The following is an 18,557-nucleotide window of genomic DNA, read 5'->3' as shown; positions in this document are numbered from 1 at the left end:
TGATGATGACCTGCGATGTAGTGAACTCAATAAAAAATATCAAAGCAATAATACCATGGTTTTACTTACGAGAGGTTTTGGAAGCAAGAAGAGTAACTCGGGAACCTCCGAAAAAGCGAAAACCCATTACATTCACTTGATCATCTTCTGACTGATTGGCAAAGCCTACAAAGAAAAAAATCACCTTACGAAACCATAAGGCAAAAAACTTAACGTGTGAAATAGGAAGCTTGGTTTATGACAAGTATTTCTTATGTCACTAGTCATGTTTAAAGCCCAGGTATGAACTAATTTAACTGTTTTCCATAGCAGCTTCAAATCGCTAAGATCTCTGCCTCATAATAACACTCTGAAATTCTTTAATTCTCTTTCTTCTACTGGTTCATTCTAGGTCTGAGGCAGGAAATGCACATATTTCAACTGCTGTATACAGAAAAGGCATTGAAAAAATCCAATATCCACTCCTGGTAAAACTCTCAGCAAACTTATTACAGAAGAGTTATTTCCTCAACTGGTAAAGGACATCGACAAAATACCTATAGCTAAGACACACTTGATGGTAAAAAACTAAATGTTCACTCACGCCATCTCTATCAGCATCCTCCCAGAGGTTCCAAACAAGGTAAAAAGAAAGCAGAATACAAATGGAATCCCCAGATTGAAAAGCAATAAGGAAAATTGTTTTCATTTGCGGATGGCATGATCATCTACATAGAAAATCTGATTAAATCGACAAAAAAAAGCTAGTATAACTAATAAGTGGTTTAATAATATTGTATGATATAATATCTGTATACAAAAACCAACTTTATTTCTATGTACTGGGAAAGAACAATTTGAAACTGAAATAAAACAACACAATTTACAATACCATCAAAATATATTAAATAGTTAGGGATAAATCTAACAAAAGATTTCTAAGATTTATACATTAAAATAACACACTCCAGAAACTCCAAAAGAGAACATGCGCGATCACATACACTGGATCTTAAGGAAAAATTGTTTTTAATTTATCCTTGGGTCCCATTTCTAAAATGAAGAAGAAATAAATACATGCTGATAAGCCTAAGATGACTATGACATCAAAACACCTGAGCCCTAAATCAGGAGAAAGGCGGATGAGTCATCTAAGCTTTCCTTAGTACTTCTTATTCAATCTACACTTACAGAGATTACCTGTCTGGCCTAAAGCATGCATTTTTATTCCATTTCTGTGGGTTTCATCTATCTACAGTAAAGATCAACTACTCAGAAGCCAGGGTCTTTTTCAAAGGCACCAATAACTTCAGTGTGCAACATATTATGTCCAACTAAATTCCCAGGATAGTATGGGAGACTCAAGGAACTAATACATTTGTACAAGATGTTATAAAGATAGTGACTCTTTATGCCTTTTTTATAATCCAAATTCGTTATAAGAAAATTGACTAAGAGGGAAGGGAAGGAAGGGAAAGAAAGAGAGGAAAGGGGAAGGGAGGGGAGGATAGAGGAGAAGAAGGAAAAAACCAAAGGTACTAAGCTATTCGCTAATTATACACACACACACACATATTCGTACATACGTATACTCATACATACATACATATACATATATATACACCTGCTCAATTCAAACTAAAGAATGGATAAATTATAATAAAGACCATTCGATTTTGGATGTTTTTCACAGTCATATATAAATAAAGCTTTTTAAATACTTCAAATTCATGAGAAATAAATTTTAAGCACTTTAAGTAGTTAATAACACAAAAGCTGACTTACCATAAATTTCTAAACATTGTGAGACATACTCTCTGTGTTCTAACTCCTATCCACTAATGCAAGGGTAAGGATATATCTCAGAGTCAACAGTGCTGATTTTTAATGAAGGATTTTAAAGGGTCGATTTAATTCCCAGATTTGTTTTTTAATTCCACCCCATCACCAAGAAAGGGAATCGATGGGACCCCAAGGTGTTTTATCCAATCAACACCTCTCTTTTTCCTAACCTACTCAGAAAGGAAACCTGACACATGGATAAAGTCACACCTTCACAAATTACCCCTAAAGTTCGCTGTGATATGCAAGCTTTATACATGGAGCCCCTTCTAAACCATGAGAGACAGAGAATGAACATTTGCCCCCTCCGGCTGCTCAAGACAATAGAACCACAAAGAGCACCTACTTATGAGATTAATTTTCAGGGGCATAAGAATACACTTTAGAAAGGTACATACACAAAAACCCACAATGAAGATGAATAATAAATATTTACATTCTAAGATAAAAAATTCCACAGTCTAAAAAGAAACATTTGATGTTTTTACTTCTGAATACTGAAGCAAAATAATGATTATAATAATTTTAATCGAACTTAAAAGGTAAACCTTATTACTTTGTGGATATAAGCTATTTGCCTTTGAACAGGCAAACAAGAGGAAAAAATCCTTGAGGCATTTTTATATTCTGACTTAACAATTATCTCATAATTACCCCTCATTACCTGCTGATGAAGGATTCCATTCTAAATTCTTAACATTTCTGATATTACAGGCATGTCACTTCAAAAGTCCTACCTGGAAAGAGGCTGAGAAGACTGACTGGAGACTTGTTGGTATCAATAGTTAGTTTGTGGCTTGCAGTTTTTGAAGGCTGACCCGGTAGGCAGATTAATTTCAGGGGAAGTCTAAATTTACATTGAATAACTCGAGGAATGCCTGAAATAAAATAAGAGAAATGTGGATTTATAGATTTGACAAACTCGACCAAAAAACAATTTGTATTACTAACAGTTTGTACATGTAACAGTTTAAAAGTTTTCTGCCTGCCAGTTTCATTTAGCATAACTGAAATAACTACAAATTATTATCATCATAATCCATATTTTTATATTATTGTCCAAAGTACAAGGCAAAAATAAAATCTTAAAGTGGAACAGAGGTATGAGTTCTGCCCTTAATAATATCATATTGTAAAAAGCATTGTAATCCAATATTACATAGTTATATTCAATTACTGAACTATCTTTAAGACCTTCAAAGCTCTAGCCCTAATTTAAGACTACCATCTAACATAAGTAATGAATATGAAATTTCTATCAGAAAGATTGTATGACCATATCTGTTTGACCATATCTAACGTCTCTACCCCAAAAATTCTTTTAATCTTTAGCTTTTTTACTTATTAAAAAATTCAAATAAAAAAAAGGAAAATCGAAATTACAATTAACAATTTGCAATAAATTATGAATGAATGAATGAATGAATGAAGAATCTGCTCTACTGAAGTCCTATTCAGGTTCATGTCATTTTATACATTAATATTAAAAATATTACTTTCACATGAATGAAATTTTTCTCAATACATTTAACTTTACACATCACTGTTAAGTGACATTTTAAAAGGCTTCCATAGTCATTCAATTGTCAAATTTTTCATTATGTATACATGCCTGTTGAAATAAATAACAGAACAATAAATAGCAATGAAGAATTTTATGTCAAAACTAAAAGTTTTTAAAAATCATTCATTTCAATAATTTTGCAAAGAATGAAATTGAAACCAAAGCAAATTAGGCTCTCTACTTATAAATCTTGAGCAATTCTATGACTTTAGTGTTCTCTCCTTTTATTCTAGGATTCTATTTTCGACTGGATAAGATAAAAGATAATATACAGAAACCTATATCTTAGTATACTTCTGAAGAGAAATGGAAATTTTTAAACGTTCTACTCTACTTGATGGATCCATGCATTAATGCCTGTATTTCTTCAGAGTGGAGTCAGTAAGCAGCTTAAAAACAGCAAAAAGTAGAAGCAGTTAAAGTTTGAGGATATAATCCCAAAGTAGGATCCCTAGAATTAGCAATGTATTTTGTTAATGTCAACTGGAGTTGTGTGGCTTACTCTACATCTAAGCTGGGAGTATAATTTTCAGGATAATTTATTCACTAGGATAATGAAATATCATCAACAATGGCAAGCACATTGATATATGAAGTCAATTAAATACTTTTTGAGAGCATGTGAAGTTTATTTGTCATTCTCTTCAGCATAATTTATTATCCATCAAATTTTACACAGCTCATTTTTTGCTCATAACCAACAGATGTTAAATTCACTTCTCCTGGAATCCTAGATGCAAATTTTAACTGGTGGCTCTTAGAAAAGTCCTAGGCATTATTTCCTGACATTCCATGAGGTATCAGAAGCATGTGTATTTGAACTTTGCAACGATGAAATATTTGACTCAAAATATTATGGTAGCATGATCTAAGCTACTGCTCAAACCACAACTATATGACTGACCACAAAAAAAAAAATTACAAAGCATTATTTTTTTAACTTCATATATTCCATATATCCTCAATTATAGAAATACACCAACTAACATGTTTCCTCTACAACAAAGGTCCCCAACCCCCAGGCCGCAGACCAGTACCGGTCTGTGGCCTGTTAGGAAGTGGGTCGCACGGCAGGAGGTGAGAGGCAGCGAGCAAGTGAAGCAGCATCTGTATCTGCAGCCGCTCCCCAGCGCCAGCATCACCGCCTCAGCGCCACCTGAGGTCATCAGGCATTAGATTCTCATAGGAGCACCGGTCCCTGCTGCCAGAAAGGTTGGGGACCGCTGCTCGACAATATATAAATTACAGCCTCAATTAATGGATGTAGTCTGGAAAGAATAAGGAAACCGAAACCTATTTCCATTTCTTTTATTTCTAATGAATAAAACAGTGAGAAAAATTTTTCATCTTCTGATAATTCCACATATGCACAAAAAGAAACTATCTTCTGTATACTTTGAACTAAAGTCTGAGATAATTGTTCATAAATAATTTGACTGTAAATGTTCTTCTAAAATTATACTGCTAACACTGTTAACTATTTCACTTGGACCGGTACTGATGAATCTGTGGTAAAAAAAATAATAATAATAATAATTAATCATGATCAACAACATTAGCCTTATGTTACTGAGTCTACATATTTGAAGATTATTACTAAATTACCAAGAACCTAGAGCTAAAGAAACTAGTGGGCAATACATGTTTTCAGGAATTAAAATAAATGGATTGCAAGCTCTAATAAACCCGGGAAGGAAAATACACCACACCTCAATTCACAGTTCAGCCCGGTCAGTTAACAACATCATCAGACATCGGGGCAATGGTCTGTCATTGCTATGATTTGGAGAACCCCACCAGAATGTCTTTTCTCTCAAGGAATTATAAACCTGCTCCACAGACATTTGGAAAACATTACTTTGAAAAATGATGATACTCATACTTAATGAAATGATTATGGCTATTTTTTAAATGATAGCAGCCTGAAAAGTTTTACCATTTGGGGAAAAAAAGAATAAGAAGTCCTTTAGAAACCAGTTTAAGGAAACCGTATCTTTAAAAACAAAAATCACAATGCCAATATACAATTACTAGTCTTTAGACATGGGGTTTATCACAGGCACATTGCTACTGTGATTTATATTTTCTTGAGAAACTTGAAATGTAAATTTGGCTACCAATTACTCTTCAAACTATGATCATATTTAAGAACCTAAAGCCAGAGACAACATAGAGGTATATGTATCTGTAATATTGAAGGAAAGAATTAGATGTATTTGAAGATTTTTCAACTAAATTTCAGCTCAGTTGAAAGTAGGACCTAATTAGTCCTAACTGCATACCATCAGCAATATTTTCTCTGTGTAGTTGGCAAACGGTCTTTAAATCTGGTTTATTTAACTCTGAGTGTTATGCTGAGAGAAAAGAAAAATTTGGTCATTTATAATATTCAAATATCGGCCTACTCCTTCATCAGACTGACTTTGTGCCATAGTTTTTTACCAAATATAATCACTTCTCCTTCAAACACTTTCCTTTCTAGCCTACGAGAGGAAATGAACAGTCGCAACTACCATGGTGCAATTAATCACAACATTATTTAACACTCAGAAAATTCACATCAAAACTGCTCCTGACAGAACAATTTTTCCAGGAAGAGAATTCCAATTACACCTGGCACACCCAAGAGCCCAGTATCACTGTCAACAGGGAAGCCAAAATGTGCTTTAAAAAAAGAGAGTGAAAAGAACATATATATCTCACAGTTGAATTCAACTGTGATGTATATATATACACACACACACATATGTATAACACATCTATATAATGCCTTTAGAACTCTTTCCTGGGGCCTGCTAGAGTCATTTCATACTGAAAACAAGGAACCCAAAGCAGTAGCAGTGTCTGGTAGCCAGAACTTCCTTGATCCCTTCCTGTTATGTCTGGCTACGTACTGTGCTCCATCTGCACTCATGTTTTACACTGCCATGTCATGTAACTGTAATGCAGAAATAATGGAGACTAACTCTTACGGGACGACATAAAACCTCATTTGCTTCTCTCTTTCCACATGTAAAAAGCAAGACTGCTTATCGGTAATACAGGCAGAACAGATCAGGCCAATAAAATGGACCGGTCTTTGAAATGTGAAGCCTTGTGTGGAAAGTTAGAGCTAAGTGGCAACATATTTTCTTGCCTGCTAGATGAAGGTGACTATTTCAACTCTACTCCCTAAAGCTTAATTATAATTTTAAAGCATCTCATAAGAGATTATCAAAATCAGCTTCAGCTTTATATTCAAATACTAAAATTTTCACATATTGTGTTTTCTCATGGTCGGGCTGAATTTACGGAATGAGGGAATAAATTTCTTTCAATAATACCTTTACTAATTTTTTGAAAACTTAAAAGAAGTCACTTAAATAATAATATGGTAATTTACAAAAGTTAAATGCAAAATCTTATAAGTAACATGTAGTCTTGCCAAGTAAAATATAAATATTCATTATTAATAATAGGTTATTTTGAAATTCTAATTTGACAAATATGCTTTATGTTAAGCTAAACATATACTTATGTTAAAATACCTCTCATATAAGCTTACTTTTACCTCCCAGATACTGTGCAACTCACCTTTTAGCATCGCTAAAACTGGATGAGTATATATTGTCATTATTTTCAGTATTTTATTTAATTATTACCGGTTAATATTATCTCATTTTTATCTTACGATAGCTAATAAACTAGATAAACCATCACATTTAGTCTGTGCCTAGGAGAAAAAAGGATCAAAATAGGAGGTTCCTTCAAAGCACCTACAATGTACCCTGATACCGCGTAATTCAAAGATGAGAACCCTGCTCTCAAAGAGCTCAAAATCTACTAGGAGAAACTAAGGAACAAACTTAATGAAATTCATATTTTCAGAAGTATTATAATAGAGCCATAACAAAGGATTTGAAGAAAACAAAATGAGCAAGAACACTGATCCAGGCAAGTTCAAGGGTTCAGACCCTTGATGACATTCCCCCACAAATTCTAAACAAGAGGAGGAATGGGCCTTCGGAATATGTACTCATGGCATTCTGATCAGACAAGAGGTGGATCTGTTAAGGCACATAGAAACAGACATTTAGAATTCAGTGACAAATACCTTTTTTTTTCCCTTCCTCTTTATTTTAGTAAAATAAGATAACAAAGCATACAGGTAAATCACCAATAATTTACAGAAATATATTGTCAATGACACCTTTGATTTCTTCAAGAGTCATGGAACTTCATTCTTTCTCATGACTCTGAAACAACTAATGATGAATGACAAGTTTCTGTAAGAAGAAACAACTACTATACTCTCCATAGCCAGATCAAGGAATCAAATCATCCTAAAAGAGGTTTCTACAGTTAAAATAGAAGTCCATAAAAAGACTTAATTCAATTCATTGATCAGATTTCAGTTGTGAAATACATTTTGTTCTAAATTATCTTCTCACTTACCATCAGGATTGCGATCTATCCGTCAGAGGTGATGCAAAAAGGGGTAGGGAGAAAGAACACAATAAATTATCTGTGGTAAAATTACAACACAAATCTAATACACATCTGCTTTAAAATATAAATTAAAATTTTCGAGATGCTGACTGATAAATGGTTCTCCAATAAAAATGAGTTAACTCGATCCACAATATAGAGTAAAACACGAATAAATGAAATCTAACAACATATCTGTGCCTCCATTCTCGGAGTCCATGAGACTGTTATTCCAGTATAAATGTGGCAAAAAGAGGTAAAGATATGTGACCTCGCTAAAGAGCAAACCAGACATGACACCAAGAACATTAAATGAATTTCTGGGATAACAAGTTAAGTGAAAAGCACAATAATATTAACATTTCCAGTTAATTTTGCTTATAATTTCAGTCACTAGATACTATGGAGTAATGACTTAGTTTTTTTTTTTTTTTTTTTTGGCTTGTCTTGGTATTCTTTTAACTTTCACAGACTTTTTTTTAACTTTAATTTATAATTAACTTTCAGCCAATTAATGCCTATCCTCTTTGGTATGGAAATAATTCATAATCTTTTAAATTCTATCTATAGAAAAGCATAATGATCAAACATGGGCTATGCAACAATAGCTACACAGACTGATTTCACACCTTTATGATGCATTTTTAAGCATTTTGTCCATTTGCTATGTAACTCATTTCTTTATTTTAAATTTCTTTTCAACCAGTGTCACTACTTTTCCTTGAAAATGAATGAAATAACAAGTTGAATTAGGGCATCAATAGTCTCTATAACTGCATATTCAAAGTAAAACAAGGGTAAAAAGTATAAGAATGCTTATGATTATTGAGATTCTCAATTAATGATAAGTGATCTAGAGATTTTAGCCAAATATTTCACAGCTCAAAATTAAAATAACGTTGAAAATTGCAATGTTCTTTTTAGAAATATCCCACTAGAAAGTCCTTCATTCCTTGCTCCCTTATGGAAGTTTCATATTTCTTTCTGAAGCCAACTTTCTCAAAGTCGTTTAAACATAAAATATTTACATAACCCCAAATTTTAAAAATACAGGTAAATGGTTAAAGGGGTCATTTCTGGCTAAAAATGAATTTTTTTCAACAACTTTAAGCAAAATTACTTAAAGTAGAAGAAACTGATTTTAAAAACATGTACTAAATCATCTCAGAGCAGAGTTGCTAATGCACAAGCCAGAAAATTCACTTAGACAAAATAAAAACTAGTTATGAAAAACACTGCTAAATAAGCAAAGTGGACATCAAGGAGGGAAAAACTAAGAAAACTATATAGAAATGGTTAAAAAACACAAAATGCAACATTGCTGAAGTACTCTATTATCGGTTATGCTACATTTAAACCTTTTTTGAAAGCAATGACTATTTTTATCTAATTGTCAAACTTTACTATGGAAAATTCACTGTACAGAGGAAAAAAACTATAAAATTGGACCCAATTAAAACTTAAAATTGAATCTCAATTAAAGATAACCTTTTAATCTAAAAAGAATTTCTTGGAAAAATACATATCAAATTTTAGTACATCTGTCCTTAAATATTTTAACATGTAAGATACTAAAGAGTTTTATTAAGTCACTAAAACAGTATCTAAAACTCTGAATACTGCCTTAATGTTATAGAATAATCCATAATAGTCTTTTCCACTAATTAGGACTGGACTTTTCTATTTAATTCAAATAAATGAAGTCTGACTAGATTCCATTCTTCCAGTGGGATTAAAATTTATCATATTTGGTATTAATTGAAAAGGTAGAATCAAACGTCGAAATCAGCTAAATAGCTTTATCACTAATTATTCATAACACAAAAAGTAACTTGACACACAATTTAATTAACACTTGAAAAGAATATGTTTTCATCTAATAATAATTTTAAATGTGTTTTTCCATCTTAAACATTTAACTCATAGCTTCATTAATTTAAAGGAGTAATTAGGCTTAGAAATTCCTGAAAAACTGTTTACCTGTTGGTCTAGAATAAGAAACGACAGCATTCCCTTCCAATTCAGGTGGTGTATAACTTCCTTTCAGATAAACAGAAAAGGCGACTGTTTTAGTCATCTCTGGTGCTGTAAGCAATGTAAAAGTAATATAAGTTACATAATTTTGGACCATGATTATTAACAACAGTCAAAATTAGGCATATATGACATGCCAGCAACTGTCCTAAGCACTTTATACAGATTAATCCACTTACTCTTCACAACAACCTCCTTTTTTTTTTTTTTTACATGAGGAAACTGGCTACAGAGAGATTGAGTCTTGCCCAAGGTCAGAGAGCTAACACAAAGCTGGGAACTGACTCCAGGGCAAGGGTGCCCAACATTCTACCTCACTGCTTCTCTTTACTCGGATAAACAGGAAGCATGAACAGAGAAAAAGTCCACGGAAAGGCAAGAGAATTTGGAAGTGGAGCACAGGACTTTATCATGGCTAGCACGTAAACGGCAGGGGCAATCCAAGGTGTGTTGGGGGGGGTGGGATTGCATATGGCTGTAACTATAGCTGTAACAGACTGTGCACAGCCTTTTATGTGCATAGCCTTTTGTATCTATGTCTTTCATCTCCAGCCTACATTGGAGAGCCGTAAGAGGTTTTTAACTGGAAACATGAATCATTCAGAATGTGTTTTAGAAAGACAAATTGGAAGTAGTGTGAAAAAATTAGAGAATAAAGTGAGAATCCAATGGTTGGATGTCACCTACAAGGTTACTTCAACCATTCGACCATTCTTTCACTCATTCAATGAATATTTATTGAATTACCACTATCTGCCAGGCACTAGGGTAAGGGTTGGTTATACAAAGGCAAAAAAGAGAGAGAAATTCTTGACATCATGAATAAGACAGAGGATCCCCAGCTGGACAGAGGCAGTAAACAAAGAATGAAAAAAGACTTGAAAGATAATTCAGAAACCATTTTAACAGGACTAATGATAATTCAGATGTAAGTGGTAGGGGAGAAGAGATTCTACACAAAGAATCCTTACTAAGAGTTGCCATTTACGACCAACTATTTTAGGCACTGTTACAGATATCTTACATAGATTTATTTTTTTAATTAAATCCTCAGAAAGCCCTACAAGAAAGATATCATTATCCTCGTGCTGCAGATTAAAAAAAACAACAACAACAACAAAAAAAAAAACTGAAGCTCAAAGTAATTAGCAAAGTAGTCTGTCCAAGGTTATAGATAGAGTGAGTGTCAGGGCCAGGATTCAAACTCAGGCCAGTTTCCAAAGTCAATATCCTTTCTTCGAATACTACTGATTCAATAAATAGCTCACTAGAGAAATACCAATAAAGAAAGCCTTCCAAATTATGCTATTTAAGTACAATTACAGGTCCATCAAGTTAAGGAAAGCACTTGGAAATCTGTAATTACTTCAGCCTCAACAATCATTCATTGAATGTCCATGCTTGATGTATAAGCAAAAAACATAAACATTGATTTCAGAAATATACCATCTGGTGATTCACACAACAAATACAGCCATAAAATAAACACAATAATAAAAAAAAAATTTTTAATTTAAAAAAAACTTCACACCATGATAGACTTTAAGCCAAAAGAAAACACTTACCCATAAAGTCAAAGGTGAATTGATCACAAGTCAGTTCTAAAGGTGGCTGCACATAGACTGATAACTTGGCTTTTTGCAGCGCCACTCGATTCTGCAGTGTGACCTGAGGAAATAAAAATTGTTTTTAATAGAAAACTACATTTTATCGAAATTGATAAAATATCATAACTACTTGAAAAATCACTAGCAAATAATTAGAAAACATCATCTGAGAAAAAAATGAGTAATCACAAAACATAACGTGTAACACAGGCAGTAAGATTAAAATGTCCTACCCACCTAGGGGCCGGGCAAAGAAATTGAAAAGACTTTTCTCCAAAGATATAGGAATAGCCACAAGGCACGTGAAAAAATGCTCAATATCTTAATCACTACGAAATACAAATGAAAACCACAATAAGATACTATTATGCATCCGCTAAAATGCTATAATCAAAAGGACAGACAAAAATTGGTATTAGCAACAATGTGGAAAAATTAGAACCCTCAAATATTGCTGATGGGAATGTAAAATGGTACAGCCACAGTTTGATAGTTTCGTTAAAAATTAAAACATAAATTTACCGTAGGATCTCATAATTCTATGCCAAGAGACATGAAAACATACGAACATATTCATATGTACAAAAACTTGTATATCAATGTTCAAACTAGTATTATTAACAACAGTCAAAAATAGAAACTACTCAAATATCCATCAACTGATGTATGGATAAACAAAATACAATATATCCATATAACAAAATACTCTTCGGTAATAAAAAGAAATGTAGTACTGATATACACAACATGGGTAAACCTTACAAACATGATGCTAAGTAAAAAGAAGCTAGTCACGAAGAACCACATGTATGATTCAATTTACATGAAGATGTCCAGATTAAGCAAATCTATAAAGACAGAAAACAGATTTATAGTTGCTGAGGGATGGCAGCTGTGAGAATGAGGGCGGGGAGTGGGGGAGGGGAAGGGAACAGGAAGTGACGACTAATGGGCATGGGGCTGTTTTTAGAAGGGAAGAAAATGTTCTGAAATTAAATCGTGGTGATGGTTCCACAACTCTGCAAACATACTAAAAATCGTTGAATTACACACTTTGAATGAGTCAATTATATGATATGTGATGTGAATTATATCTTTAAAAAGCTATTAATAATGTTCTATCTTTATCAGGGTGATCACTTAATAAGTTACACAAATGTCTAATCACCATGTAGACACCTGAAACTAATATAACATTGTATGTTAACTACTAAAAATTTTTAAAGTTTTTAATTAAATTAAAATTTTTTAATTAAAGAATTTTCTATTAAAAACAGAAAAAATCTGCCCTCAATGGCTGGTAATTACATCATAAGATAATTTAATATGTGTTCATTCCTCTTTTCATGTATAGATACGGCATCGTCATTATCTTATACAGTATCAGTACATTATCTTTTGTACGAGTTAATTTTTCTCTAAAGATTTCCTTATTAGGTAGATATTTCCTAGTCTAGATACATATCACGGCACTACATTTTCATCCAAATTTCTTTCTAAAATATCTGACATAACTAATTAAGAAAATATCAAAGAATGGCAATATTCACTGCTGCGTCTCTAAGCCGGCTGCATTTCCAAACTTGCACTCTTGCTGGATGATGCTGAGGAAACCTTCCTGCTCCAATTAGAATCAATAACTAAGAACTCTGGAGTAACAGTCCACCTGGAAAGTAGGGAGGGGCCGGGTAGAGAAGGTCAGGACTTCTCTCACTCCCCCTGTGGAAACCATCAGGCCCAATGATCTTTACTGGGCCAGTGATACGGGTCATCACCTTCAGGCTGTCATCGAAAAAGCTTAATGACCTGGCTTCCTTTGGACAAGTCCTCTCTTTGGATTTTGTCTCCTAAAAGTCCCAGCCTTTGTGGTAGGCCGGACTTATCACAGTAGACCTGAGTACTGGTAATTTTTTTATACCTCCTGGGCAACACCTATGTTAAGAATCCTCTGTCTGGCACCTTTGCGATGGACGAGTTCAGCCTAGTTACCAGACTCTAGCATACGAGACAGATACATTTCATTATTAACTGAAATACCACAAGGGCATGCTTATTTATAAGAAAAGTTGTTTTGAATTTTCTCTTAAGTAAAAGGCATGTATCATCTATTCCTTAATTATAAATGTACATACATATTATATAGAAATAATGGACAGACATATTCAACTGGCCCGCAAACATAGACACATAATTATTCAGTAAATGTCTTGTCTTAATTTTAAATGATGTGGGCATTCTGTAAAACTTAAAAATAAATAAAAAGAATTTGTTACTTGCAAAGTAAAATTTTTAAAAGACAACTACTGATGCAAATAAATAATAAACACAGCAGATGAACAATTAATCCTCAGTTTTTCCTTTATGGGCCCTGGGAATACATGAGGGGAATCTGCACACCACAAACGAAGCTCCCTTAATGATGTCTGACCACTATAAAGAACATAACACCTTCTGAGTAAAATCCTGATGCTAATTAAGGGAAGAAGAAACTACGTATGCACCACAGGCAGCACCTTTCAAAGAGCCAGTCCACTAAATAAAAAGAACACAGTTTAAATAATTTTCTATTAATAATAATGCTAGTCTATATATTTTAAAATTAAGTAATATTAATGATAATAACCATTAGCACCTTTCTATATTCATAGACTCATGGTGATAAATTATTTATGTGTATTATCTCATTTAATATGTACATCATGGCGAAACGGCTACTATTACTATATACCATTTTATAGAAAACTGTGGCTCAGAGAGGCTAAATAATTTGCCCAGGGCCACTCTGTTTATAAGTGCAAGAACCACAAGTTAACCTCTGACAGAATCCAAAGCCCATGCTCTTAATCAGCTGTGGTCAAGCCTCAAAACAATTCTGTAAATGAAAAAGAATCCTCATTTTACAGTTTAAAAACAGAGCTTCGGAGAAGCTAAATAAACAGCCAACACTATCAAGCCAATATGTGCAAGAGAGTTGAAAACTTAGTTTTAAAAGTGAAAATTAAAAATCCTTAAAGTAGTAATGAGCTGTTTGTGAGAGAGCAGACCTTCTGACTCTGCCTGGCATAACAATGCGTTGTTAGACAAAGATTGCACAATTTCACGCTGTCACAAGAAGTGTCTGCATTTGGTTTAACGCGCACGATCATGACAGCTCTCATACGTGGGTTTGCTGAACCCCAACAATGGGCTAGGCACTTTCAAAAGCGAATCAAGGGGATGTGTGACGAAAATAGCTACAGTAACAAAGAAGAGCTGTGTCTGAGCCAAAAAAAGAGTTAAAGACTTGGCTAGATCATAAACCTCATATTTTAAGAGAAAAATAATTATAGAATATTAAGGGAAAATATAAAACATTAATACAAGAATTTTCCATGCTATTTTCCACTTCTAACAAAATGAAATATGATTCCTAGGAAATATAATACCAAATTTTTTGTCCTAGATATATAAATATGACTCCAAAGGCCAGGTATGAGCCACCTCTCTCCGAGCTGCCTGGAATAGATGGTTACGCATCATGCACACATACTCAAGGTAGCTGTATCTTCATTCACTTCCAACGGATGGAAAACTTTTCTCAATTAACAGGATTTATTATGATGGAAACTTGCATGGTTATATATCTTGGCTGCTGTTGTTATAAAAGGCTATAAGGAGAGATTTATAGCAGAAATTTGTATAGAAACTGTCAGACAGAATCAGGAAGCTGTTGTGTCTGCTGGGGAAGTCCAGCTGATGGCGAGCAACCTTTGTGTGCTGCGCGCTTTCCCATGCTCTCATAGTGGCCGTAAGGAAGAGAGTAGTGACTTAGTCATTCTCAAATGTAGTAAATTCACTAAAGAAGGAGAATTTTCCAGTAGTCCCATGCCATCATTCTGAGGTGGCTATTACACAGGAAAGCCTAAGAACCGCATGGGAGAGAAAGGTGTGTTTACTTGTAGCAATCAGTAGTTGCTGGGGAAAAAATTAGCATGAGCAACGTTATCTGGTTTAGACACAAGACTTTTTTTTTTTTTTTTGCAATTTATAGTGTGCTCCTGAATTATTATGTGTATGTATCTGAACACTATCAGTAGGTAGATAGAAAAAAGGTTTCCCCACACAAAAATCTATAGATCATTCCTGGAACTTTGCAGGGTTTTTTTTCCTTAAGTGTTTGATTTCTTGCCACTAATGCTTTTCCAGACTCAGAAGTATTAATGAGATAGAGCCTTTGATTGCACAGGGGGGGAGGGAGACTGGGGAAAGACCACCCTTGTTTCCAGTGGCAAGAATCCAAAAAAATTAGCTTAGGAAACTGTTAAAAGATTGGGCTCCCTTCAACTTCTACCAAAGATCCCCACACTTGGGCCACCCGCTGGGCCCAGTGTAAGCGAACACAATTGGTAAAGCCTGGTACCCTGTCAAGCTCCTCCAAGGACAGCAACCCATAATCTAAGAAAATATAAAGCCCTATCCAAGTTTTGACGAAGGGAATCGCCAAGATCCACAACTTTCCCTGGCTCCAAGGTCTGGGTAGTGATAAATATTTTCAGCTTAATAATGTGCTGACTGATTACCACACTTTAATCTAAAAGCCTTAAGAGGGTTCTACATTTGAATTCTAGTTCTAAAATTCTACAATAACGGATGAAAAATCTTAACCAAAACCACATCCTTCATATTCTATTTTTTTTAGGACTATCAATTTGTCTCTACTCAACTTTGTGGCTTCTTCGTTTAAAATGTTCTTGCTATGAATATACCCATTTAAAGCTAATATTATGGCAGATAGATGACTGGGAATTCTTTTCAAACATACATGCAATCATATATGGAAGATTTTACTAGCATTCATGTAATTCGTATATATAAAAATATATAAAATTCCCATCATATATATATAATATATATATATAATATTTCAATCAACCGGCTGGTCTACTATGACACCGGCTGGTCTAGGGTGGTGACACAATTCCTTTAGCATATTTCAAATGTTAATTTTGTTTCTAGAAAAAACTCTGAATCATACAACACATTTAAATAATGGTAAGGATCAGTCATAACAATTGTTTGTATTATATATATATTGCTGTAAATGCACTTATATTTATAGAAAACAATGAAGGTTATCTATTCACCACCCAAGCTGGGGAAATTATACAAATTTCAAGTGTTTGTTTTACATTTCCATAATCTATTTATAGGATGACAAGAGTGACAAATGTGATCGCATGTAGAATACTGTCTGCGCATTACAGTTTAGAGCCATGGTACAATACCTTCACTGTGACTGAAGGGACCAGGTCAGCTCCCACTTCAGCATCAGGAGCTTGCTGTAAGGAAAGGAAGAAAAGAATGGTTTCAATATTACACATCAATAAGTGAACACAACGGGTGCAATATATACTTTTCACCACCGAAACAGGGAGCTAACTATATAAAAGAGTTATCACTCTACTGACAGACTAAAAGAGTCAATATGGCTTTTTGGACAACTTCATCTGGAAAGTCATGCATGAGCTAATATACAAAGACTAATCCCTCCCCTAAAAAAAAAAAATTAAAGGTCACATATTTTATTATCAAACTACTGCCAAATTTATTTAAATGCTGAAATTAATTAATTCCATTCACTCATTCTTTATATTATATAGAAGAAGGCCTCCTTATATTTCTAGCAGATAAATATCATGCCATTCTTTTAGGCTCTTGTATTTTTAACTTGTCAAAGGTATGTTTTATTCTGATTAATAATATGCATATATATATACACACACACACACACACACAGTACATGTAACTAATGACATAAAAAGTAGGAGTATGATGTGTTTTTTCATATCATAAACTAGTTCACTCTTTGAGTATCAGCCTGGGTTACCTGGTTCTACCTCTTAAAAAATTCAGAGCAAACATTTCCTGATCATTAGTAACTTACATTTTAGAGTGGTAGATTGAGAGGGAAAAAAGTTTACTCTATGACAGAATAAGACCGAGGGGTAACATATTTTCTAATAATACCCATATGAATTCCTGGGGAACAATTAAGATCCTAAAATCTCCATCTAACCAATGAATAGACCCATTGTGCTTTAAATTCACCTATTTGAATTTTTTTACTATGAAAGCTCAAGCCACTTCTAAGCAATGGGGATTGCTATGATGTAATGGGAATAGCACAATTAAGAGTTGAGAGATTCACATTCTACTTATGACTGCACAGGAAACTATGTATGATCCGACTTCTCAATCAAGAAGATAGGATAGCAATGCTTGTCTCCTCTATTGAAAGATTCTGTTCTAATATAAATTATATGTTTTTCAGATGGGTGCTTTCATATTAATGACTTGAAATAAAATATTAAGCCAGGTTTGCTCTTGTATTACCTAAAATCCAGGAAATGTTTTACATTTAGCTGTCTGCAGATCTAGAAAAGGAACTAATACCTCCCCTTCTCTGTTCTTTTCAATCCTTTGTCTAAACACCTATACATACTTCAAGGACAGTAGTCCTTTGGGAAATAAAATTATAGCCAGAGAGAAATTGCTATACAAAGACATCATAGCACCACGGCCACATGATTCATTGGGCTAATGTTTTCCAATGGAATGAATATGATACTCTCAAGAATCTCTTAAGAAGGAAAAAAAATAGTAAGACAGGGAAATGAAGCTGGAAAGAGACACCTAGTTAAGAGAAAATAGCACTCCAGGCTGCCAACAGGAAAATATACATTATAATGTGGTGCTATTGCATAAGGCCTTTTCCTACAAAGATCAAAAGTTGCTAAAGAACAGAAAGAGAATTCCTCATTCCGAATAGCTTATGTTTAAGAGAACTTAGAAAAAATCATATAAGTTGCCCAAAGGAAAAAAAGAATCATTCCCAAGGCAAGAAAATGTGGGTACATTTGTCAGCTAACTAAGCAGAAATGTTCCACTCAGACTACACCCTTCAGGTAGAGTGAGGAATGGTGTGTGCTGAATGCCCAGTGTTGAAAACAGTGGCTCTACTATGTGACTCAGCTGGGTGAATGTTTCTTTCATATATAGTCCTATTTTTTTAAGTGTACCCAACT

The 18,557-nt window shown here is 33.9% G+C and overlaps 1 protein-coding gene across 5 annotated transcripts in view; it reads right to left on the bottom strand.

The window, feature by feature from the left end:
* Positions 1 to 18,557, bottom strand: part of BBS9 (Bardet-Biedl syndrome 9) — a 301,889-nt gene that overhangs the window by 161,344 nt on the left and 121,988 nt on the right. For all 5 annotated transcript variants that reach the window (XM_016160080.2, XM_016160100.2, XM_016160068.2 and 2 more), the window contains 6 exons: positions 16,758 to 16,811; positions 11,452 to 11,554; positions 9,833 to 9,937; positions 7,820 to 7,834; positions 2,559 to 2,699; positions 70 to 165 (listed from right to left, as the gene is read on the bottom strand). In XM_016160080.2, coding sequence (XP_016015566.2) covers positions 70 to 165; positions 2,559 to 2,699; positions 7,820 to 7,834; positions 9,833 to 9,937; positions 11,452 to 11,554; positions 16,758 to 16,811 — 514 coding nt within the window. The remainder of the gene's footprint in view (positions 1 to 69; positions 166 to 2,558; positions 2,700 to 7,819; positions 7,835 to 9,832; positions 9,938 to 11,451; positions 11,555 to 16,757; positions 16,812 to 18,557) is intronic.

The sequence above is a fragment of the Rousettus aegyptiacus genome, unplaced genomic scaffold (genome assembly GCF_014176215.1).
Source record: "Rousettus aegyptiacus isolate mRouAeg1 unplaced genomic scaffold, mRouAeg1.p scaffold_m13_p_13, whole genome shotgun sequence".
Lineage (NCBI taxonomy): Eukaryota > Metazoa > Chordata > Mammalia > Chiroptera > Pteropodidae > Rousettus > Rousettus aegyptiacus.
The sequence above is the reverse complement of the archived record's forward strand: the minus strand, read 5'-3'. Positions and strand labels throughout refer to the sequence as shown.